The following is a 26,698-nucleotide window of genomic DNA, read 5'->3' on the forward strand; positions in this document are numbered from 1 at the left end:
CACTCCCTGATTCACTGTATGAGGTTTTGATTGAATTTCACGTACGGCTGGTACCCGCACCGATATTGTAGCCGTTTGGTTCCAGCCGGTAGGGACGAGTTTTTGATATCCTCGAACACTCTAGAACGAATGCCTTCGATAGGTCAAGAGCTAATATGTATACTGTAATGACCCTACGGGAAATGGATCAACCACAGGACCGGTACAGGACTAGTACCTGGTGTGTATGGACCAGTCCTAGTTCTGGTCAAGACGTATGGGTTTGTCATTGACGGGGTAAATTTACACTTTAGAACACGTATTGGACTCGTTCTTATGGACACGTCCTGGGACATTTTAGCGGTAGCAATCCATAGACAGTACCTCATGAACCAGTCTCGGACAAACTCTAAGGAATATGTTTCATTTTGATTATTCGAATCGCACCAGGAATGAAAAACTTTTGAAATATGTTGAACAATAAGTTATTCTGGTAAGTCTACTTCACTAAATGTGTAGATCCAATAAGATTTTTATATCAAGCGAGTATGGAAATCATTAAATTATGACTATTTAAAAACTGCGACAAACTATATCACCGGTACCAGTCTTGTGATAGGTCCGTCAGTGGCAATTTGCACCAATTTCCCGTGGGCGACACACAAATTATTTCTGATTCAATTACGAAATTAATTGGTCCAATTAAGTTTTTAATTGAAATGTTCTCAATCACAGAAATGATAGTATCAATTAAAAAATTAATTGATACTATTAATTTTTGTGATTGATTTTTGTTTCAATTAAAAATTTTGTTGAATCAATTAAATTTTTAATTGAATATTTTTTAAAAATCAATTAAGGCTTTAATTAGACAAATTTTCGTTGGATTTTTTCTGTGCATGCAAAGCTTTTGTTGTGCAATGTACTTTACGCGATTCATGATGATGGTTGGTAACTGTCAGGGGAGAAGTACTGCCTGAAGTGTCTTGACTACTGGCGAGAGAAGGGAGATCTGTCTGTACGATTCACTCTTGCATAAGTCTTTGCCTGGCTTCCGTACTGGAATCACCCTATCCATTTTCCAGATATAATGAGTGATCTCAAAGGCAAATAAAGGAGTCTCGTCTAGTACTCAACTCCCAGTATTCCCAGATGTTTCAGCAATAGCATAGAAGTTAAGTCTTGGTCCAGCGCCTTGAATGGTTTTGAGCTGTGCATGACATTGCTAACTTCGGGTGGGGTAAATTGTAGTGTGTAGCTGGCTCGGAGACCGCGAATGTGACGAAAAATTCTTGAAAAGGCCTCGCCTATCAATTCGCATCAGTTATCATCACGTCACCAAATGTGTTTGAGATCTCCCCCATGTCTTTCACTTGTGCTTGTCGACTATCTTACTTTAGTTCCCTGATTCTAGGATCAGCAGGATTAGCAGGACAGCGCTGATCACCCCGCCGCTTCTGCTGCCAAGTTGGTCCTCACCTGGGAAAATCGACCAGCTTGTATAAAACGAGCTAGTGCTGCGTTGATGGTCCAGGAGCACACTCACTAAAGCGGCGATCGGTGTATTCTCTGAAGACATATTAATTCAGGGGTTATGACATCGGAGGGACGGTCAATGGTGAGAATTATGGCAGGCGGGTGGAATGACGGGTTGTCAATTATTCCACTGGAATCAGGTCGACGCTAAGGGAATGTCTGGCAAAATGGTACAATCACCCATAATTCTCCGTGGATAATGTGGAGTAATCGATCAGCTCTGCCAAAGCTAAGCTTCTATGGTCATTACCTAGGAGAGAATGCCAATGTTCATGGTGGGCATTGAGCACTAATCGGTTGTGCACACACAACTAACACTCAATGTGTGGACTATTACCTGGAGTACAGCTACTTCGGTGTATACACATTGTAGGTTAGGTTAAAGTGGCAGCCCGATTAAGTTTCAGGCTCACTTAGAATATTCAGTCCATTGTGATAGAGATATCACACATTGTATATCTCTATCTCAAGAGACCCCGACTTAACTGCTACCCCCATACAATCTAGGGTCACTAGTGTCTAGCCTAAGCGTTATAGTCCATAGTGCACGGAATGGTAAAATAAGAAAGCCAGGATTCCACCTCCTTTCCTTGTACGATCCTTACGTAGCATATTGCATACATCGCAATGACGCAAGCTTCAGGTGATCGTAACCTTGATTATCTTCCGATTCATAAAATATACAATCTCACCAATCTTACTTCGGAGCCCGTTGGAATTAAATTGCAAAATTATACTTTTTCGGAAACTGGTATAACGAAATCGAGCGTTAGATGCTGCTCGGAGAATATTGTTATGCGGGTGATGTCGATAGGGTTACACATTCTGATGACCCACTGCTGCTGTCTTTGGCACAGCGTTCTGCCACGTAGTGCCATCACTACAGGCACCAGTTACAACTTATTGAAATGGAACGGTGGTGAATCTGGTTTCGGAAGACTGAACAGTACCATGGTCCGGAGTTTTCTTCTCGGGATTTCTTCTTTCCCGGCTCGGACCAGAAGCAAATGGAGGATGCACCTCCTCCAACACAAAATTGGGGACGAAACAACACGTTCACTGATGTGGCGACCCATCGGGACAATACGGTACTGAGAACCCGCCGTCGTGGGATTACCAACATTTCTCTATCTAATATAAAGAAAATTGAACTAATTGATGCACTGTTGTTGCGTTATACCACGTCGAAAGATGCAAAAAATAATCACACGACAATGTTCACGATTTAATTCCATTTTTTGGGCGAGATGAATCTTTTTCTGAGTTGCTGGAAACAACACAAATAGCACTCGTATATCAAAAAGTTTTGAGTACGTATAACCTCAAAAATGTCAAGCTTTATGATAGAGCTGTCAGTTGGTAGATTGCAACACTGCGAAATATCCGAAATATTAAAGACAAAAGATATGATCGTTTACTTTTCAAATCGAAGAACGCAGAGACCAAGGATATACTGTCACGGTGTATTTATGTCATCATTTTCTAAAAAATCCAATCCAAATCTCAGCCAATCTCTTTTATTATTGGGGTCCGGTCGACATGAAGTGAACTTTTCTGGTATAATTATTTTTTTTAATTTTTTTTATTTAAATATTTTTCTTTACATCAAATTTCTTGTTGAAGATTTAATAGAATCGTCAATCGTGCGTTGTCAAAAAATGCAGCAACGTATCTATTTAGACTCTTTAGATTCTTCAATTTACCTTATCCCAAAATACTTTGAACTTTTTGGGAATTCTCCACCAAAGCCCCAAACTTTGATGTTAGCTTCTGCTTGCTACCCAAAACACAAAACAAATGGGGGAAATACCTCAAGAAATGAAAAATAAAAGAACAGATGGCCCACTAATGTTGTACAATTAGCCTACAATTCAATGTTCAAATATGAGAAACCAAAAAACACAAAAAAGTGGCGCATACAAAAATTGTTCGCCAAAAAATTTCCGCATTTAGAAGAACAAACTCCAATCACTTTTCTATAGCAGGCATTCGCGTCCATGCGCCATTCGGGGCCAAGCAGACAATTAAAATCAACAACAACAATAAACAAAAATTCCATCTCTAAAAAGCCCCAAATTAAAGTGCTCTCCTTAAAAGCAAATCAAAATCAAAAAGAGTTAAACACCAAAACAAATGAAACCACACCTTTTTCCCTACATTTGTGAGATATCGGGCAAATGTTTGGATTTGATTTCGGAGTGTGGTTCCCGATGTTGTTTTGAGAAATTTTAAACATCTACGCTGCTGTCTACTGAAAAATAGCGCCGTGATCGTTTACATACGCTCTATTGAAAATTCAATCGAATTGTTTAAGAGTTCATAGTGAGAGAGAGTGTGTGTATATGAGAAAGAGTGTCTGAAATATAGCAATACAGAGAGAGGGAAGGGATAGTGGGATATCATAGTTGAAGTAGGGAAATGTACGATTGTCTATTTTTAAGATTTGACCGAAAAATGACGCATTTCGCATGGCATACAAATCAACCCAAACATCCAAGTGGCAGGCGACTACAAGGCATTCAAAATGTTAATTTATTTTTATAAAAAATTAACAAACAAAAAAAAATACAAAAGAGAAACATCAAATGAAATCAAAAAATCATTTTCCGCAATTCCGTCAAACTTTAGTTGATATTGGATTTTGGGAGGTTTTTTTTTTTGTACCACAATTTCCGTTTTTTTTCGCTTTATTTTGATAAACGAAACGTAAGCGATTGTGGTCGAAATTTATTGGTCTCAAACAACGTGGAAATATGTTGGCAAAATCCCTTATCTGCCTGATTTGTTTTTGTGCAAAATCACTCAATGACTCTTAAAACCTACGAAGGGTGATGTAAAAGTAATTATAAAAAATAAAGACAAAAAGATATTAATTAAAGGGAAATACAATTTTGACAGAATTTTCTATAATAATAAAATTTTGACATTTTTTACAAAAATAAAATTTTGACAAAATTTTCTATAGAAATAAATTCGTAACAAAATTTTCAACAGCTATAACATTTTTGACAAAATTTCCTATAACAATAAAATTTTAACAAAATTTTCCATAGAAATCAAAATTTGACAAAATTTTCCTTATGAATAAAATTGACAAAATTTTCCTTATGAATAAAATTGATAAAATTTTCTATACAAAAAAATTTTGAAAAAGTTTTTTTTTGACAAATTTTTCTATAGAAATAAAATTTTGACAAATTTTTTTATGGAAATAAAATTGTGACAAAATTTTCTATAGAAATAAATTCTTAACAAAATTTTCTACAGCTGTAAAATTTTTGACAAAATTTCCTATAACAATAAAATTTTGAAAAAATTTTCCTTATGAACAAAATTGACAAAAGTTTTCTATAGAAATGAAATTTTGACAAAATATTCTATAGAAATAAATTTTTTACAAAAATCTCTATAGAAATAAAATTTTGACAAAATATTCTATAGAAATAAAATTTTGACAAAAATCTCTATAGAAATAAAATGTTGACAAATTTTTCTATAGAAATAAAATTTTGACAAAATTTTCTATAGAAATAAAATTTTGACAAATTTTTTTATGGAAATAAAATTGTGACAAAATTTTCTATAGAAATAAATTCTTAACAAAATTTTCTACAACTGTAAAATTTTTGACAAAATTTCCTATAACAATAAAATTTTGACAAAATTTTCCTTATGAATAAAATTGACAAAAGTTTTCTATAGAAATGAAATTCTGACAAAATATTCTATAGAACTAATTTTTTTTTTAAATTTCTATAGAAATACAATTTTGACAAATTTTTCTATAGAAATAAAAATTTGACAAAATTTTCTAGAGAAATAAAATTTGGACGCATTTTTCTATAGAAATAAAAATTTGACAAACTTTTCTATAGAAATAAAATGTTGTAAAAATTTTTTATAGAAATAAAATTTTAACAAAATGTTCCATAGATATAAAATTAAAACAAAAAATCTATAGAATTAAAAGAAAATTTGGCAAAATTCTCTATAGGAATAAAAGTTTGACAAAATTTTCTATAGAAATAACATTTTGACAAAATTTTTTATAGAAATAAAATTGTGACAAAATTTTCTATGGAAATACAATTTTGAGAAAATTTTCTATAGAAATAAATTTTTGACAAAATTTTCTATAGAAATATAATTTTGACAAAATTTTCTATAGAAATATAATTTTGAAAAAAAAAAAATAGAATAAAATTTTGACAAAATTTTTTATAGATATATAGAAATAAAATTTTAACAAAATTTTCTATACATATAAAATTAAAAAAGAACTATAGAATTAAAAGAAAAATTTGTCAAGATTCTCTATAGAAATAAAATTTTGAAAAAATTTTCTATAGAAATAAAAATTGGACAAAATTTTCTATAGAAATAAAATGTTGTTAAAATTTTCTATAGAAATAAAATTTTGACAAAATTTTCTAAGGAATAAAATTTTGACAAATTTTTTCATAAAAATAAAATTAAGACAAAATTTTTATAAAAATAAAATACTGAGAAAAAATAAAATATTCTATATAATTTTGACAAAAAGTTCTATAGATTTGGCAGATTTGGCAAAGGAAAAGAGATATGTTTGTACAAATTCGTTTGGGCAAAGGCCGAATATCATAAACCTTTTTCGGGAGGTTCAAGAGTGGTTCACTTTGGTGAACCGCCTGAATTTATTCTGATAATTGGTTTATAGTTTTGCTGCAAGTAGAGGATGCTGATGAGGAATGTGGTAATTCCGAAACGTGCATCCATACAACCATCTTGCAGTCTATAGGGCTTTGCCCAAATAAATTTGACAAACATTATTTTCCTCTGTTGGTTAAGCTACACTTGTAGTTTAGTCAATGCATGGTTTTAAGCTGAAATCAAAAACAAGAAAATTAAATTTTCACAAAATTTTCTATTGAAATGAAATTTTGATAAAATTTTCTACAGAAATGAAATTTTGATAAAATTTTCTATAGAAATAATATTTTGACAAAATTTTCTATAAAAATAAAATTTGGACAACATTTTTTTGTTAAAATAAAATTTTGAAAAATTTTTCTATAAAAATAAAAATTTGACAAAATTTTCTATAGAAATAAAATTTTGACAAATTTTTTCATGGAAATACAATTTTGGAAACATTTCTATAGAAATAAAATGGTAATAAAATTATCTATTGAAATAAAATTGTGATAAAATCTTCTATAGAAATAAAAATTTGACAGAGTTTTCTATAAAAATAAAATTTTTACCAAAAGCAACAATGTTTTTCAGTAATGTTGTTGGCATTTCTAAGTACTTCGAAGCTTCTCTAAATGGTTTCACCGGAATGGGAATCACTAGAATCGGCTATAAAAAGGAGATCCCTTGTCATTGATACAAACAAAATCGACTGTGGTTTGAGAATAAAAATATTTTTATTTACGGAAAAATTATAATTTCAAAATTAATTTAAGATTTTCATTCAAAAAAAAGTTGCTATTATTCTTTTCTACTGCAGAACAATGCATTGTGTCACAAGTCAGTGGAAACGATGGCATCTATCCAGGAATTTGGCTTCGAATTGCTTCTAAATTCATAAACCAATTATAGGACATCTGTTAGGTTTGTCTATCTATATGTCAGACTATTGGCTTTTAAAGTTACCTTTTATATTGTATTTATATCATGTCCGTCCGTTGTCCAATCTTATGTGCACATTTGTGTCATTGACAGAAAGTCACTCATATCGGGATATGATCTTTGTGATTAATAAAAAGCATTAAAAGTCAATGAATAATTGCTGATATATAGTCCATTCTTTTTTCAATATATTTCAAGCTTAAGTTGTATATTAAAGATATTTTTGCTTTTTTCTATTCATTTACGTTTTTTTTAATCATCTATGTATATATTTTTGAAAATTACTCGCATTAATCCATTTCAAAAAATCATTTTTCATTTTCAATGCCATTGTATATCCAGATTCAAAAACACAAGAATGACCAGATAAACAAAACAACGATTTCATTTTATTTTATTTGTTTTTGTTTCTATTTCATATACTAAACATATTTCGAAATGAAATAAACGATACAATTTTATAGAAATGTTTACTACAAATGAGCCAATGTATATAATGCCAAATAGAATGTGTTTTTATTTTTAATCAAAACACAATGAAATGCCACAATAGGTGTCTGGACCAATTCAATGGTTGGTATATTGTGAAAATATTGGATACAGATTTCAATTCATTTTAATTTTTGCCAAATGAAAATGCAACAGAAACATTTCAATGATAAGTTACCTCAAAAAGCCATATTCTAACGGTGGGGTATGCCGTGAAAGGCACAAGAATATGTGAGGCGCTTACTATCATCTAAAAAAAGTCATAGTATTCTTTATGTTTGAAATTGGATCTTTGTTATTTGCATGTGCAAGCCAGATATAGAAATCGATCCATTTATGTCGGCGGCGGCTGACACTTAATTTTTGCCATAAAACAAAAAACAAACACAACGATGGCGTTTGACGCAATGCTATGGTGCTATACACAAACATTTTTTTCATTTTGATCTAGCAAATTGCGATTCCCCAGTCCCAGACCAATCAGACTATTACGCTTGGAGTTCGCCATGAATAACTTGCCTTTTAATTAAACTCAGACACAAATGTTTTTGGTGGCCTATAAACAATATAATGAACTAGCAATAAAACATGCGTCATGTAGCTGTAATTTCTTGTTTGACAGATATACGAACGTGAACTTGGTAACACACAACCAATAGGTCCCATAAGGACCTATAAATAAATTTCACACAAAATTTTCTATAGAAATGAAATTTTGACAAAATTTTCTATAGAATTAAAAATGTTGACCAAATTTTCTATAAAATTAAAATTTTGACAAAATTTTTTACACAAATAAAATTTTGACAAAATTTTCTATAGAAATAAAATTTTAACAAAATTTTCTACAGAAATAAAGTTTAGACAAAAATGTCTATGGAAATAAAAATTTTGACAAAATTTTCTATAGAAATAAAATTTTGACAAAATTTTCTATAGAAATAACATTTTGACAAAATTTTCTATAGAAATAAAATTTGACAAAATTTTTTATAGAAATAAAATTTAGACAAAATTTTCTATAGAACTAAAATTTAGACAACATTTTCTATAGAACTAAAATTTTGACAACATTTTCTACAGAAATAAAATTTTGACAAAATTTTCTATAGAAATAAAATGTTGACAAAAATTTCTATAGAAATAAAATTTAGACAAATTTTTCTATAGAAATAAAATTTTGACATTTTCTATAGAAATAACATTTTGACAAAATTTTCAATAGAAATAAAATTTTAACAAAATTTTCTATAGAAAAAAAAATTAACAAAATTCTCTATAGAAATGAAATTTTGACAAAATTTTCGATAGAAATAAAATTTTGACAAAATTTTCTACAGCAATAAAATGTTGACAAAAGTTTCTATAGCAATAAAATGTTGACAACATTTTCTATAGAATTAAAATTTTGACAAATTTTTTTACACAAAAAAAAATTTTGACAAAATTTTATATAGAAATAAAATTTTGACAAAAATCTCTATAGAAATACAATTTTGACAAAATTTTCTATAGAAATAAAACTTAGACAAAATTTTCTATAGAAATAAAATTTAGACAAAATTTTCTGTAGAAATACAATTTTGACAACATTTTCTATAGAAATAAAATTTTGACAAAATTTTCTATAGAAATAAAATTTTGACAAAATTGTCTATAGAAATAAAATGTTGACAAAAATTTCTATAGAAATAAAATTTAGACAAATTTTTCTATAGAAATAAAATTTTGACATTTTCTATAGAAATAACATTTTGACTAAATTTTCTATACACACAAAAAAAATTTTTTCTGATTCAATCACGAAATTAATTGATCCAATTAATTTTTTAATTGAAATGTCTTCAATCACGAAAATGATAGTATCAATCATAGTTTTAATTGGGCATAGAAAAAATTCTTGATTAAAAAATTAATTGATTTCATTACCAAATTTCAATTAATTTTTTAATTGATTCAATTAAAAATTTAATTGATGTTGATTGCAAAAATCAATTAATTTATTAATTAAAAAAGGTAACTATTTTCAATTACATTTTGAATTGGCTTCGAATTTTTATATGGATTAACAATTGATTGTTTGAAAAAAAAATTTAATTAAAAATTTAAAAAAATGTTCATCACTTTTTTAACTGACTTAGTCTTCCGAATTTGATTAAAAAGTTAATTGTATCAATCAATTTTTTAATTAAAAATTTTAAAATTTTCAATCATTGACTTAATTAACTTAATGTCTCTATCATGATTAAAAAGTTAATTGTATCAATTAATTTATTAATTGAAAAAATTTTCAACTTCAATTAACTTTTTAATTGGAAATATTTTGGTAATATTTTTTTCTGTGTAGAAATAAAATTTGGAAAAAAATTTCTATAGAAATAAAATTTTGACAAAATTTTCTATAGAAATAAAATTTAGACAAAATTTTCTATAGAAATAAAATTTTGACAACATTTTCTATAGAAATAAAATTTTGACAAAATTTTCTATAGAAATAAAATTTTGACAAAATTTTCTATAGAAATAAAATTTTGACAAAATTTTCTATAGAAATAAAATGTTGACAAAATTTTCTATAGAAATAAAATTTTGACAAAATTTTCTATAGAAATAAAATTTTGACAACATTTTCTATAGAAATAAAATTTGACAAAATTTTCTATAGAAATAAAATTTTGACAAAATTTTTTATAGAAATAAAATGTTGACAAAATTTTCTATAGAAATAAAATTTTGACAAAATTTTCTACAGAAATAAAATTTGACAAAATTTTCTATAGAAATAAAATTTTGACAAAATTTTCTATAGAAATAAAATGTTGACAAAATTTTCTATAGAAATAAAATTTTGACAAAATTTTCTATAGAAATAAAATTTTGAAAAAATTTTCTATAGAAATAAAATTTGACAAAATTTTCTATAGAAATAAAATTTTGACAAAATTTTCTATAGAAATAAAATGTTGACAAAATTTTCTATAGAAATAAAATGTTGACAAAATTTTCTATAGAAATAAAATTTTGACAAAATTTTCTATAGAAATAAAATTTTGAAAAAATTTTCTATAGAAATAAAATTTTGACAAAAATTTCTATGGAAATAAAAATTTTGACAAAATTTTCTATGGAAATAAAAATTTTGACAAAATTTTCTATAGAAATAAAATTTTGACAAAATTTTCTATAGAAATAAAATTTTCTATAGAAATAAAATGTTCTATAGAAATAAAATTTTGACAATATTTTCTATAGAAATAAAATTTTGACAAAATTTTCTATAGAAATAAAATTTTGACAAAATTTTCTATAGAAATAAAATTTTGACAAAATTTTCTATAGAAATAAAATTTGACAAAATTTTCTATAGAAATAAAAATTTGACAAAATTTTCTATAGAAATAAAATGTTGACAAAATTTTCTATAGAAATAAAATGTTGACAAAATTTTCTATAGAAATAAAATTTTGACAAAATTTTCTATAAAAATATAATTTTGAAAAAAATTTCTATAGAAATAAAATTTTGACAAAAATTTCTATGGAAATAAAAATTTTGACAAAATTTTCTATGGAAATAAAAATTTTGACAAAATTTTCTATAGAAATAAAATTTGGACAAAATTTTCTATAGAAATAAAATTTGGACAAAATTTTCTATAGAAATAAAATTGTGACCAAATTTTCTATAGAATTCAAATTTTGACAAAATTTTCTATAGAAATAAAATTTAATTTTATATAATAAAAAAATATATATATAAAAATAAGTTTTATGTAGATGTTTACTATAAACAATAGTGTGACCTGCCTGCTAATACAGCAAGTGTCACGTAGCTGTAATTTCTATTTTAACAGATATACGATCATGAGCCTATCAAAAATTCCGTCAACCCCTAAAGAAGGTGATCTTTATTGGTGGTTCCAGAAATTTCTAGACACTCTGTAAGGCCCTAAATACCTTCAAAATTATCCCTGCATTGAAAAGAGAAATGCATGCATTTCGTATCTATGTCCAGTATTTACGTCATGTTTACTGCCTTCGCACTACTCTTATCTAAGTCGTTGACACCTTAAACCATTGGAGTGAAATTCTTATCTGAAATTATTTCCGAAAAAGTCATTTTGACATTGAAAGTATGGAAGAAGTGTGATGGGAAATGAAGTAGAGAGAGAGGGAGAGAATTCCATACACCGTTTCCATAATGTGCGTTATGTTCAAATACAAAAATTAAAGACTTTACAGAAGTAAAACGACTAAAGGTTTAAGGATTGTGTTTTGATGCAGATGAATAATACACCCAAAAAAGTGAACTCACCATGAAAGAATATTTTTTTTTGTCAAATTGAAAAAAAAATAAAGGGTGATTCTTTTGAGGTTAGGATTTTCATGCATTAGTATTTGACAGATCACGTGGGATTTCAGACATGGTGTCAAAGAGAAAGATGTTCAGTATGCTTTGACATTTCATCATGAATAGACTTACTAACGAGCAACGCTTGCAAATCATTGAATTTTATTACCAAAATCAGTGGCAGAAAATCCGCTTTTTTATCGACAAAGTTTGTTCAGCTATGAGGCTCATTTCTGGTTGAATGGCTACGTAAATAAGCAAAATTGCCGCATTTGGAGTGAAGAGCAACCAGAAGCCGTTCAAGAACTGCCCATGCATCCCGAAAAATGCACTGTTTGGTGTGGTTTGTACGCTGGTGGAATCATTGGACCGTATTTTTTCAAAGATGCTGTTGGACGCAACGTTACGATGAATGGCGATCGCTATCGTTCGATGCTAACAAACTTTTTGTTGCCAAAAATGGAAGAACTGAACTTGGTTGACATGTGGTTTCAACAAGATGGCGCTACATGCCACACAGCTCGCGATTCTATGGCCATTTTGAGGGAAAACTTCGGAGAACAATTCATCTCAAGAAATGGACCGGTAGGTTAGGTTAGGTTAGGTTAAAGTGGCAGCCCGATTAAATTTCAGGCTCACTTAGACTATTCAGTCCATTGTGATACCACATTTAACTAAAAGTACCTATTACATATGGGCACTTCTAGTCTTAACCACTGAACCTTCTCTATTATTTACTTTTGTGGAACCAACCAGATTGCTCCAAAAACATTAACAAACTACTTAAGTTAACGTTTTCCAGGTCAGCCAGTAATCTAAAGCTATATGCTCCTAAAATTCGCTTACGCCTTACACAAAAAGCAGGACACTCACACAAGAGGTGTTTAATTGATTCCTTTTCCTCCACGTCATGACAGCTTATACAATAGTCATTATACTTCGCACCTATAGTTTTTGCAAATTCGCCTATCAGGCAGCGACCCGTTATAGCAGATATCAGGAGTGCTATCTGACGCCTTGAGAACACCAGCATATCTAGTGTGCGGTTTAAGTTTAAATGGGGCCATATTTGCTTGGTGTCGTTACAACCCTTGCAATTTTCCCATCGAATATTGGCCATCATAACAGCCTTCTCACGCAGTAAGAGCTTGCAGGTGGCCAGAGGCATACCAACAGATTCTAGTTCCCCTGGAATATGTAAGGTAGTTCCTAGCCTTGCTAACACATCTGCTTCACAGTTCCCCGGTATGTTCCTATGACCAGGCACCCATATTAGGTGAATATTGTACTGCTCAGCCATCTCGTTGAGAGATTTGCGGCAGTCTATGGCCGTTTTTGAGTTAAGGAACACAGAGTCCAAGGATTTTATTGCAGGTTGACTGTCTGAGTATATATTAATGCCAATATTTGTTGGAACATTACTTCTCAGCCAATTCACCACCTCTCTTATTGCCAATATTTCAGCCTGAAAAACACTACAGTGATTAGGTAATCTTTTCGCTATTCGAATTTCCAGATCTTTAGAATATACTCCGAACCCCACTTGTCCATTCAATTTGGAGCCATCAGTATAGAAATCTATATATCTTTTATTCCCCGGGGTCTGTGTACACCACGCCTCACTGTTGGGAATTAGAGTTTCAAACTTTTTGTCGAAAAGTGGTTTTGCCAGGGTGTAATCCACTACGTTAGGCACATCTGGCATTACTTTGAGGACCGAACTATGACCGTACATTTTTTCCGACCACAGCGATAGCTCGCGCAACCGCACAGCCGTTGTTGCAGCTGACTGTTTGGCCAAAATGTCTAAAGGCAATAGATGTAGCATGACATTAAGGGAGTCTGTTCCTGTCTTACTAAATGCGCCTGAGATACATAAGCTCGCCATACGCTGAACTTTATCTAAACAAGTCGGTTTCTGAAGTGCCGGCCACCAGACTACAACACCATATAGCATTATAGGTCTAACCACTGCCGTGTATAGCCAATGCACAATTTTTGGTCTTAGTCCCCACTTTTTCCCTATTGCCTTTTTGCACGAGTACAAAGCTACCGTGGCTTTTTTCGCCCTCTCTTCAATATTAAGCCTAAAATTCAGCTTCCTGTCCAAAATAACGCCAAGGTATTTTGCACACTCACCAAAGGGAATTTCAGTACCCCCTAAGGAAATGGGCCTAACCGTGGGAGTTTTGCGATCTTTGCAGTACATGACTATTTCTGTCTTTGCTGGATTTACACCAAGACCATTATCTTTCGCCCATTTCTCAGTCATCCGGAGAGCTCTCTGTATAATATCTCTGATTGTGGATGGGAATTTTCCCCTGACTGCTAGCGCCACATCATCTGCGTATGCCACCACTTTTATCCTTTCTTTTTCTAGAGAAACCAGAAGGTTGTTTATAGCAACATTCCAAAGAAGAGGTGATAGAACTCCTCCTTGGGGAGTGCCTCTGTTCACATACCTTTGTATGTTTGCTTGCCCTAGTGCGGCTGAAATACGTCTCTTTATTAGAAGTTCGTCTACCAGCCTAAGTATACCTGGATCAACATTGAGAGTTGTCAGTCCATTTAATATCGAGCTCGGATGGACATTATTGAACGCCCCTTCGATGTCTAGAAACGCCACGATTGTGTATTCTTTGACAGATAGTGAGCTTTCAATAAAGCTGACCAGTTCATGCAATGCGGTCTCAGTAGACCTGCCCTTCGAGTATGCATGCTGTCGTTTCGAGAGCAAACTTGAATCCACGCTAGTTCTAAGATACATGTCTATCATCCTCTCCAGGGTCTTAAGTAGGAATGAGGATAAGCTGATTGGTCGGAAATCCTTCGCACTCCAGTGAGAGGCTTTTCCTGCTTTAGGTATGAAGACGACTTTTGTTTCCCTCCACTTTTCTGGAATATATGCTAAGTTTACACATTGTTTATATATCACCGTCAACCAGGGGATAATTCTTTCAGCCACTGCCTGTAACTCCGCCGGAGTAATTCCATCAGGTCCGGGGGATTTGAATGGTCCAAAGCTATTTAAAGCCCATTTTATTCTAGATTCCGACACAATTTCCTCGATAGGAAGTGATCGCCGAGCCTCTGTTACACCGCCGGAACATGGTTCAACCGTCTGATTTCCAGGGAAGTGTGTGTCCAAAAGTACCTCCAACGTCTCCTCACTGGACGTTGTCCAATTTCCCTCCGATGTTTTAATGAAACCTGGAGCGGTGTTAGTGGATGCTAGTACCTTCCGTAGTCTGGAAGCCTCTGACGTATTCTCAATACTGCTACAGTAATCATCCCAAGAGTTTTGTTGAGACCTTCTCAGTTCTCGTTTATATTCTCTCAGATTCATCTTGTAAGTGTCCCAATCCTCCGGAGCTCTTGTGGACTTTGCTTTGTTAAAGAGCTTCCTGCAGGATTTCCTCATATTACTTAACTCCGTAGTCCACCATGGCGGCCGATTTTTTCCCCTTGGCTTTCCCCTAGGGCAAGCAGCTTTCAGTGAAATGTTGAAGGCCTTCGTAATCCGCTCCACTGCTTGTTCGATATCTTGCACAGTGCTCATATTTGTCTCCGGCATTTCCGGTATCATCAAATTGAACGATTCCCTATACCTATTCCAATCAGCTTTCCTAACATTTGGCGGAAATATGGTCTTTGAAGTACGAACAGCCAATCTGAAACTGATGTAGCGATGATCTGAGAAGCTATGTTCCCTCAAAACTTGCCACTCAGATATCTTATCATTCAGTTCCGGAGAGGTCAACGTTACGTCCAAAACCTCTTGTCTGTTCCTGGTGACGAAGGTTGGTGCATCTCCCTTATTGCAAACTACCAGGTTAGTACGCAAAATAAACTCTATTAGCGACTCTCCCCTTGCATTAGTATCACTACTTCCCCAAATACTATGATGTGCATTTGCATCGCATCCCATAATGAGCTTTGTCTTTGTTTTTAGTGACTCCTCAACTAAGGTCTTAACGGCACAGGGTGGCATATCCCTATCATGTCCCATGTAGACCGAAGATACCCAATATTTGCATGTGGATATCTCTAGACTGGCTACGACAGTATCTGCATTGCTCAATGAAGGAAGCAGAAACAAGTTTAGTTCGTTTTTAGCAATTATACATGCTCGATTTATATCGTTACCGGTATTATGCAAAAGTTTGAAACCCGGAGTGCTTAATTCACAGATCTTGTTCTTATATATGTATGGTTCTTGAATAAGAACTATATCTATGTCTCCTTTCATCAGGAGAACTTTTAAGGCAGCACAAGCGGCCTTACAATGGTGAAGATTTATCTGGAGGAACCGTAGAACCATCCAAATTTTCAACCACCGTCACATCAGCCGCTTCAATTGAGTCATCAAGGGCTTCCTCTTCACAGATCTCGGTGACTCTCGCAACAGTCCGCGGTTCAGCTTTGGTGAGGCTTGAGCCTGTAGAAACTTTCCGCATATGATTTTCGCCATAGTCTGCCGGTTTTATGTCTCCTTCGGCTTCGCTAGGAGATTTTTTCACTGCTGACTCTACCGGTGGCTTGTCCGTTTCGGTATCCTTTGGCTGATCGCTTTTGTATACCTTCATATGGATATCATGAAAGCCATAACTTACGCGTCCTTGGGTCTGGGCTAGATGTGGCAGCGACTCTATGTTTAATATAAACACCGCATGTCGTCTTGGTCCATCCACCTCATCCAAACGACCAACCTTCCAATCGGCGGTTGGAAGATCTGGGTTACATTCTTTTAGTCTCTCTAGTATTGACTCCGGATCAGGAGGGTTTGCCGGTATCCATGCATGTGCTCTAGGTTTAGCCGGTATGTCTTTTTTATCGACTAACTCCAAAGCGGCTCCTTCCCAAACTTCACCAATTAGCATCAATGCAGCTTTAAAGCAATCCATAGACCTCTGGTCTGCAAAAGCTATTAACTTATATCGTCCTTGATACCATCCAGCATCTTGCTGTCGAGGACTTGGTCCGGGAAACTTTTTTCGCACCTCTGAGTAGACACCAGACATCGCGTTCTCAATTTCCCCCCATTTTTGCTTTGGAATCATACCGTCCAATGCTCCTTTATTAATAATAGCCATCACAAGGCTGTCTTTTGCAACTGAGGCAAACGATCTTTGATCCCGTTTAGAGGATGGTAGCTCATCCGGCGATCGTTCCCTTTTTCCAGCTTCAAGAATTCCTTGAGCCCATTTTAAGGAATCGCTTTGCTTAGCCGACAACGTGCTTGGGTCGACTGATCCTAATTTCTTTAGGATAAACAAAGCATTTCTTCGTTCCTTGAATCTCTTTCGAGAGGGATTGCCTCCTTTTGATGTCGTCACCTTAGAAAAGGTTCGACTTGCCAAAGTGTCACCGCCAGTCGACCCGTCTACAGGTCGACTAATTGGGCCTGACTCTTGGTCGCTGCCCAAATTTATAACTTCAGTCGTTACCCGTCCACTGGGCCCTGAAGTTAGCAACCCAGTGGATGACTTTGAATTTCGCTGCATGGTGGTTTATTATTTCCACCACACATGAAATTCGTAATAAGTACTTATTACGATGAAATACTCCGCTATTAGAAAACACGTCCGTTCAGTTCGACGGTTATGGGTTATGGACCGGTAAGTTGGCCACCAAGATCATGCGATTTGACGCCTTTAGACTATTTTTGTGGGGCTACGTCAAGTCTAAAGTCTACAGAAATAAGCCAGCAACTATTCCAGCTTTGGAAGACAACATTTCCGAAGAAATTCGGGCTATTCCGGCCGAAATGCTCGAAAAAGTTGCCCAAAATTGGACTTTCCGAATGGACCACCTAAGACGCAGCCGCGGTCAACATTTAAATGAAATTATCTTCAAAAAGTAAATGTCATGGACCAATCTAACGTTTCAAATAAAGAACCGATGAGATTTTGCAAATTTTATGCGTTTTTTTTTTTTTTTTAAAGTTATCAAGCTCTTAACAAATCACCCTTTATTAAAAATTTAATTTTCTGGTCTTTAAGTAAATTTCATATTTTGAAGGAAAAAATTGGAGTTCAAATTTGTAAAAGCCTTCAACGCTATACGTATTCCAAGACAGACACAATTGAAAAATAATTTTCTCATTTTAGTTATTATGGACTATTTATTTATTAATTTACTACTTATGTATCTTCGTAGTACACTCAAAAAAAGTAAACCCTATATGGCCCTAAAGCCAATTTTTTTCTATGTTAGTTCATGGAATTATTATGTTTTGAGAAAGTTTTCTACACTTTAATAATTTTTTGTGTGCGTTAGTTAAAATAACTAAAAAGGGGGTTAAACTATACACAGAGATTTACTAAATACATGTCTCCCACAAAATAGGTCTTAAAATTTGTAAATTTTACCAATAATGCGCCCATCATGAACTTCGTTTGGTACAAAAGACATTTTTGCAATTTTGAACTCCAATTTTTTCATTCGAAATTTTCATTAACAAGTGAAAAAAAAAATAATTATGTCTAATAAATTTTCTTCAATTTGTCGAATTTTGCTTCTCTTAAAGGCTACGCAATACAAATCTGGGGATTGGTTTATATGGGGGCTATATATAACTATGGACCGATGTGGACCGATTTTTGCATGGTTGTTAGAGACCATATAGCAACATCATGTACCAAGTTTCAGCCAGATCGGATGAAATATGCTTGTTTTAGAGGCTCCGAAAGCCAAATCTGGGGGTCCGTTTATATGGGGGCTATTCGTAAAGTGAACCGATATGGCCCATTTGCAATACCATCCGATCTATATCAATAACAACTACTTGTGCCAAGTTTCAAGTCGATAGCGTGTTTCGTTCGGAAGTTAGCGTGATTTCAACAGACCTCCGTCGGTCTTAGATGCTTAGATCGACTCAGAATTTCACCACGACCCAGAATATATACACTTTATGGGGTCGTAGAGCAATATTTCGATGTGTTACAAACGGAATGACAAAGTTAAAATTTTTCACAAGGTGTAGAACTAACATTATAAATATGCATACCGAATTTGGTTGAAATCGATTCAGATTTAAATACATCTCCCATATATATCTGTCGTCCGATTTACAGGCAAATGACCACTGAAGATCAAAATTTCCTTCCGATTTACTTAATATAGTGCGCAGGGAATGGTCATAACATTTTTACTACACATGCCAAATTTAGTTCAAATTGGTTCAGGTTTAGATATAACACCCATATACATATATCTTTCGTCCGATTTAGATTCATATATATGACCACGGAGGCCAAAGTTTCATTTCGAAAAATTCGAAAGTTTTGCACTGAGAGTTCAATAAAAAATTTTAGCAATGTGTGCCAAATTTTATCAAAATCGGCTCAGAATTAGACAAAGCCCCCACATATATATGTTCTTCCAATTTTAGCAAATATGGCCAAAATACCCACATTTTCCTTGTAAAATCGTTACTTTACTCTATTTCGTATATATCGACCTATAAATCATAAATGCAGGTTTGCGAAATTTTAAACAATTTAAATATTTCCAATATTTTTATACCCTCCACCATAGGATGGGGGGTATATTAACTTTGTCATTCCGTTTGTAACACATCGAAATATTGCTCTAAGACCCCATAAAGTATATATAGTCTGGGTCATGGTGAAATTCTGAGTCGATCTGAGCATGTCCGTCCGTCGGTCCATCTGTTGAAATCACGCTAACTTCCGAACGAAACAAGCTATCGACTTGAAACTTGGCACAAGTAAAGGGTGGTTAAAATTTCAAGGGCCGATGTTGATTTTGAATAAAACACAAACTATTTAGGAAATTATTGTAATTTTATTTTATTATGATATATTGGTATTACTCAATTATGTATGGAACAAAATATAGGCCAAATGGGCTTCGCGACCTCGGTGGCACACCTTCATCCGATGGTCCAAATTTTCGATGACGCTGAGGCATAATGGAGGTTCTATGCCGTTAATGTGCCAAATTATCTCATCCTTTAGCTCTTGAATTGTTGCTGGCTTATCGACGTACACCTTTTCTTTCAAATAACCCCAAAGAAAAAAGTCCAACGGTGTCAAATCACATGATCTTGGCGGCCAATTGACATCGCCATTACGTGAGATAACACGGCCATTGAATTTGTTGCCAGAAGAGCCATTGTTTCGTTAGCTGTGTGGCAAGTGGCACCGTCCTGCTGAAACCACATATCGTCCACATCCATATCTTCCAATTCGGGTCATAAAAAGTTCGTTATAATCTCACAATAGCGAACACCATTCACAGTAACTGCCTGACCGGCCTCATTTTGGGAAAAATACGGCCCGATGATGCCGCCAGCCCATAAACTGCACCAAACAGTCACTCTTTGTGGGTGCATTGGTTTTTCGACAAACACTCTTGGATTCTCATTTGCCCAAATGCGGCAATTCTCTTTTTTGACGAATCCACTGAGGTGAAAATGTGCCTCATCACTGAAGATGATTTTCGTCGAAAATTGATCATCCACTGTTGCCATTTCTTGGAACCATTCTGCCCATTCACGACGTCCATGGTTCAAATTGAGTAAGTCTGAAATAGAGAAATGTGGAATAAAATTCGAAAAAAAAACTTGGCGTTTAGGTGTGGTTCACATTCAACATCGGCCCTTACAATTTAACCACCCTTTAGTTGTTATTGATGTAGGTCGGATTGTATTGCAAATGGGCCATATCGGTCCACTTTTACGTATAGCCCCCATATAAATGGAAACCGAAATGTGGCTTGCGGAGCTTCTAAGAGAAGCAAATTTCATCCTATCCGACTGAAATTTGGTACACGGTGTTGGTACATGGTCTCTAATAACCACGCAAAAATTTGTCCATATCGGTCCATAATTATATATAGCCCCCATATGAACCGATCCCCCGATTTGGCTTGCGGAGCCTCTAAGAGAAGCAAATTTCATCCGATCCGGCTGAAATTTGGTACATGGTGTTAGTATTTGGTCTTTAATGACCATGCAAAAATTTGTCCATATCGGTCCATAATTATATATAGCCCCCATATGAACCGATCCCCAGATTTGACCTCCGGAGCCCCTTGGAAGAGCAAAATTCATCCGATCCGGTTGAAATTTAGTACGTGGTATTAGTATATGGTATCCAACAACCCTGCAGGAATTGGTTCATATCAGTCCATAATTATATATAGCCCCCATAGGTTAGGTTAGGTTAAAGTGGTAGGCCGATTAAGATTCGGGCTCACTTAGACTATTCAGTCCATTGTGATACCACACTAACTAAAAGTACCTATTACATATGAGCACTTCTAGTTTTAACCGTTGAACCTTCTCGATTATTTTCTTCTGTTGAACCAACCAGATTGTTCCAAAAACATTAGTAGACTGCTTAAGTTAACGTTTTCCAGGTCCGCCAGTAATCTGAAGCTATATGCCCCTAAAATTTGCTTACGCTTTACACAAAATGCAGAACACTCACACAAGAGGTGTTTTATTGATTCCTTTTCCTCCGCATCATGACAGTTCATACAATAGTCATTATACTTCGCACCAATAGTTTTTGCAAAATCGCCTATCAGGCAGCGACCCGTTATAGCAGATATAAGGAATGATATCTGGCGTCTCGAGAACACTAACATATCTATTGTGCGGTTTAAGTTTAAATGGGGCCATATTTACTTGGTGTCGTTACAACCATTACAATTCTCCCATCGAACATTTGCCATCATGACAGCCTTCTCACGCAGTAAGAGCTTGCAGGTAGCCAGAGGCATACCAACAGATTCTAGTTCCCCCGGAATATGTAAGGTACACAGTCTCACACAAGTTTACATACGGTTTAAGAAATTGTATTTTCTTTAATTAATAAAATATAATAAAATATGCATATATATGCTTTAGATTTTGTAAATTAATTTGAAAAACAAAGTATTTGTCAATTTTCAAGACGATTTTTGTAGTCTGGATTATAAACAACAACAAGAAACATGTTTAGTTATAAGGTAAAAACCTCAAGGGTATGTAAACTTATGTGAGACTGTGTAGTTCCTAGCCTTGCTAGCTCATCTGCTTCGCAGTTCCCCGGTATGTTCCTATGGCCAGGCACCCATATTAGGTGAATATTGTGCTGCTCAGCCATCTCATTGAGAGATTTGCGGCAGTCGATGGCCGTTTTCGAGTTGAGGAACACAGATTCCAAGGATTTTATTGCAGGTTGACTGTCTGAGTATATATTAATGTCAATATTGCTTGGAGCAATTCATCCTGCAGCCAATTCACCACTTCTCTTATTGCCAATAGTTCCCCCATATAAACCGATCGCCAGATTTGATCTCCGGTGCCTTTAGGAGGAGCAAAATTTATCCGATCCGATTTAAATTTTGGTACGTGGTGGTAGTATATGATATTTAACAACCATGCCAAAAGTGGCCCATATCAATCCATTATCATATATAGCCCCCATATAAACCGATCCCGAGATTTGATTTTGGAGCCTCTTGGAGGAGCAAATTTCATCCGAGTCAGTTGAAATTTGGTACATTTTGCTAGTATATGGCCGAAAACAACCGTGCCTAACTTGGTGCAACCATGCCTAGCTTGGTCCATATATAACTATAGAGCCCTCAGATAAATCGATCTTCAATCACGTATGGACTAACTCACAATTTAGAAAACGATGTTAAGAAGTTTTAAGATACCACAACCCAAGTAATTCGATTGTGGATGACGGTCTTTCGTAGAAGTTTCTACGCAATGGAGGGTACATAAGATTCGGCTTGGCCGAACTTACGGCCGTATATACTTGTTAGACTTAGCGCACTTTGGAATGAAGACATCGATATGTTCTTTAATAAACTTTCATAAAATATTTCACATCGGTTTATAGTTGTATATAGTTTCCATATAGATCGATCCCCAAATTTGGCTTCTTGAATCTCATGGCCGAACAAATTTCATCCGATACGCTTGATATTTGGTTTGTGATATCAGTATTTGGTCCCTAACTATCAAGCACAAATGGGTTTATATCGGTTCATATTTTTATATAGATTAAAATCGTTTTTTTTTTCGTTTTTATGAAATGGTGTTTTAAAAATAACACTCATTCTCAGGGAATTTTTGCTTTCTTTGGCATTATACAAACTTGTTAAACAATAAGTCGTAAACATTTTACTCACTTTTCACACAACTTTATATTATTTATTTGAGAGAGTTGCTTTTATTTAAATGTGTTTGTATATATTTGTTTTTTGTTTTGTTTATTTGCAGATATCATTTTTACCAACGAATATTTAATTCTTTTATATGAATGGAAAACGTTGGAAGTTCAACTCGTAAAAAAACCCAGTTAAAATAACGACTGTCTGAGAAATAAGCAAACGAAAGTGTTTCCTATTTAGTCTGGGTGCTTAATATAACATAGAAATAAAAAAAAATAATATAAGAATAAAATTTCTAAATACCACAAATATTAGAAGAGCAAACCGATAAGAAATTTTACCTCGATGGAAATTTTTAACTTGCCAATTGAAATAGAATTAAAAAAAAAAATCGGAAAATATCTTCAAATTTAGCCGCTAATATTAAAAGAAAACCGAAAGCCAGTCTACAGTATTAACTAAGGAATTGTTTTCCGATCATCATCCTCCATTGCATTTAAAAAGGAATCATTGTGGAGTATTTCAACTAAGCAGTATTACCGGCAAATGTTGATCACAGCCACCAAATCATTACATTAATTACAACATTTCCAAATATTAAGGATTACATTGAAATACATAAAAAATGGATCATTTGGATTTAGCCGGTATTATGACAACACCACCCCAATGGAATACCCCAGTATTTGACCAACAAGGTGAGTATTAATCAAAGGAAAAATGCTAATAAATATTAATTAATTGCGGCTTCTAGACGGTATAACAAAAACTTAAATTAAATCGGAACTCGGTACATTATTTTTTTATGATTATACCCTGCGCCACACTCTGGAACAGGGTATTATAAGTTAGTGCATATGTTTGCAATACCCAGAAGGAGACGAGATAGACACATGGTGTCTTTGGCAAAAATACTTAGGGCTCCTGAGTCGATATAGCCATGTCCGTCTGTCCGTGAACACATTTTTGTAATCAAAGTCTAGGTCGCAGTTTTAGTCCAATCGACTTCAAATTTAGCACAAGTATGTGTTTTGGCTCAGAATAGAACTCTATTGATTTTGGAAGAAATCGGTTCAGATTTAGATATAGCTCCCATATATATCTTTCGCCCGATATGCACTTATATGGGCCCAGAAGCCAGAGTTTTACCCTGATTTACTTGAAATTTTGCACAAGAAGAACAATTTGTACTGTAGTCTAGTGTGCCAATTTTGATTGAAATCGGTTCATATTTAGATATAGCTCCCATATATATCCTTCGCCCGATATGGACTTAAAGGGTGATACGGTCAAAATTTGGTCAATATAAACTTGATGTATTTCTTTCAATTTTGCATTTAAAAAACCTGAACACCCCTCATTTTGAAGGTGTGTGTGTGTAGAATGTTGCTCCTATTTTGATTTTGAAATTCACTCTTCAGTTGTCAAAATGTCGTCCAAGCAAGAAGAACAGCGTATCAAAATTTTGCTCGCGCATCGCAAAAATCGAGCTACTCGCACGCAAAGCTGGCAAAATCGCTCAAAGTTGCCAAATCAACCGTTACAATGTAATTAAAGTGTTTGGGGAACGTTTTTCGACAGCCAGGAAGTCTGGATAGGGGGGAAATCGAAAACCGGAAGCCGCTGAGACGACAAAGAGAGTTGCCGGTAGTTTCAAGCGAAACCCTAACCTCTCTCTCCGAGATGCCGCAAATAAGCTGGGTGTATCGTCTACAACCGTGCATCGAGCCAAAAAACGAGCCGGACTATCGACTTACAAGAAGGTAGTGCTCCAAATCGCGATGATAAACAAAATACGACGGCCAAAGCGCGATCTCGGAGGCTGTACACGACGATGCTGACGAAGTTTGACTGCGTGGTAATGGACGACGAAACCTACGTCAAAGCCGACTCCGGGACAGGAGTTTTATACGGCAAAAGGAAGGGCAAAGGTAGCAGATATTTTCAAGCACATAAAACTGTCAAAGTTCGCAAAGAAATATCTGGTTTGGCAAGCCATCTATACCTGTGGCTTGAAAAGCAGCATTTTCATAGCTTCCGGGACTGTCAACCAAGAAATTTACGTGAACGAGTGTTTGAATAAACGTCTGCTGCCTTTCCTGAAGAAACACGGTTGTTCCGTACTGTTTTGGCCGGATTTGGCATCTTGCCATTACTGCAAAAAGGCCATGGAGTGGTACGCCGCCAACAACGTGTAGGTGGTTCCCAAGGACAAGAACCCTCCCAGCACGCCAGAGCTCCGCCCAATTGAGAAATACTGGGCTATTGTCAAGCGGAACCTAAAGAAGACCAAAAAAACTGCTTAGGACGAGCAGCAGTTCATGGCAAATTGGCTTTCTGCGGCGAAGAAGGTGGACAAGGTGGCTGTACAAAATCTGATGGCAGGTGCCAAGCGTGAGGCCCGGCAATTCGGATTTGGAAAAGCAAAAGCCTAACTGAGTATTTTTCCTGAATTTTATACTAATTGAACTTGAAAAAGAAATTTAATATGATTTTTTAAATAAACGATTTCACCGATTTACACGCTTTTTCCCTTGACCAACTTTTGACCGTATAACCCTTTATATGGTCCCTGAAGCCAGAGTTTTAGCCCAATTTGGTTGAAATTTTGCACTAGAGTACAATTAGTTGTAAAGTCAAGTGTGCTAAATTTGATTGAAATCGGTTCAGATTTGGATATAGCTCGCATATATATCATTCGCCCGATTTACACTCATATGACCACAGTGGCAAATCTTTAACTCCGATTTACTTGAAATTTTGCACAGGAAGTAGAATTAACATTCTGACTGTCCATAGTAAATTTGGTTGATATCGGTTCAGATTTAGATATAGCTCCCATATATAGCTTTCGCCCGATTTACACTCATATGACCATAGAGGCCAAGTTTTTGCTCCGATTTATTTGAAATTTTGCACAGAGAGTAGAAATAGCTTCGTTGCTATGCGTGTCAAATTTGGTTGAAATCGGTTCAGATTTAGATATATCTCCTATATATATGTTTTTCTGATTTCGACAAAAATGGTCAAAATACCAACATTTTCCTTGTAAAATCGCCTAGTCGAAAAGTTGTAAAATGACTCTAATTTTCCTAAACTTCTAATACATATATATCGAGCGATAAATCATAAATAAACTTTTGCGAAGTTTTCTTAAAATTGCTTCAGATTTAAATGTTTCCCATAGTTTTTTACTAACATTGTGTTCCACCCTAGTGCATTAGCCGTCCATCTGTTGAAATCACGCTAACTTCCGAACGAAACAAGTTATCTACTTGAAACTTGGCACAAGTAGTTGTTATTGATTTAGGTCGGATGGTATTGCAAATGGGCCATATCGGTCCACTTTTACGTATAGCCCCCATATAAACGGACCTCACAATTTGGCTTGCGGAGCCTCTAAGAGGAGCAAATTTCATCCGATCCGGCTGAAATTTGGTACATGGTGTAAGTATATGGTCTCTAATAACCATGCAAAAATTGGTTCACATCGGTCCATAATTATATATAGCCCCCATATAAACCAATCCCCAGATTTGGCTTGCAGAGCCTCTAAGAGAAGCAAATTTCATCCGATCCGGCTAAAATTTGG

General features: G+C 34.4%; 1 protein-coding gene across 4 annotated transcripts in view; it reads left to right on the forward strand.

Moving 5' to 3' along the window:
- The window catches only part of LOC142224253 (uncharacterized), a 562,139-nt gene that overhangs the window by 176,398 nt on the left and 359,043 nt on the right, over window positions 1-26,698 (forward strand). For all 4 annotated transcript variants that reach the window (XM_075294022.1, XM_075294025.1, XM_075294026.1 and 1 more), the window contains exon 2: window positions 23,216-23,804. In XM_075294022.1, the coding sequence (XP_075150137.1) occupies window positions 23,732-23,804 (73 nt within the window). In that variant the 5' untranslated portion in view covers window positions 23,216-23,731. The remainder of the gene's footprint in view (window positions 1-23,215; window positions 23,805-26,698) is intronic.

Source organism: Haematobia irritans, chromosome 2 (assembly GCF_050003625.1).
Source record: "Haematobia irritans isolate KBUSLIRL chromosome 2, ASM5000362v1, whole genome shotgun sequence".
Lineage (NCBI taxonomy): Eukaryota > Metazoa > Arthropoda > Insecta > Diptera > Muscidae > Haematobia > Haematobia irritans.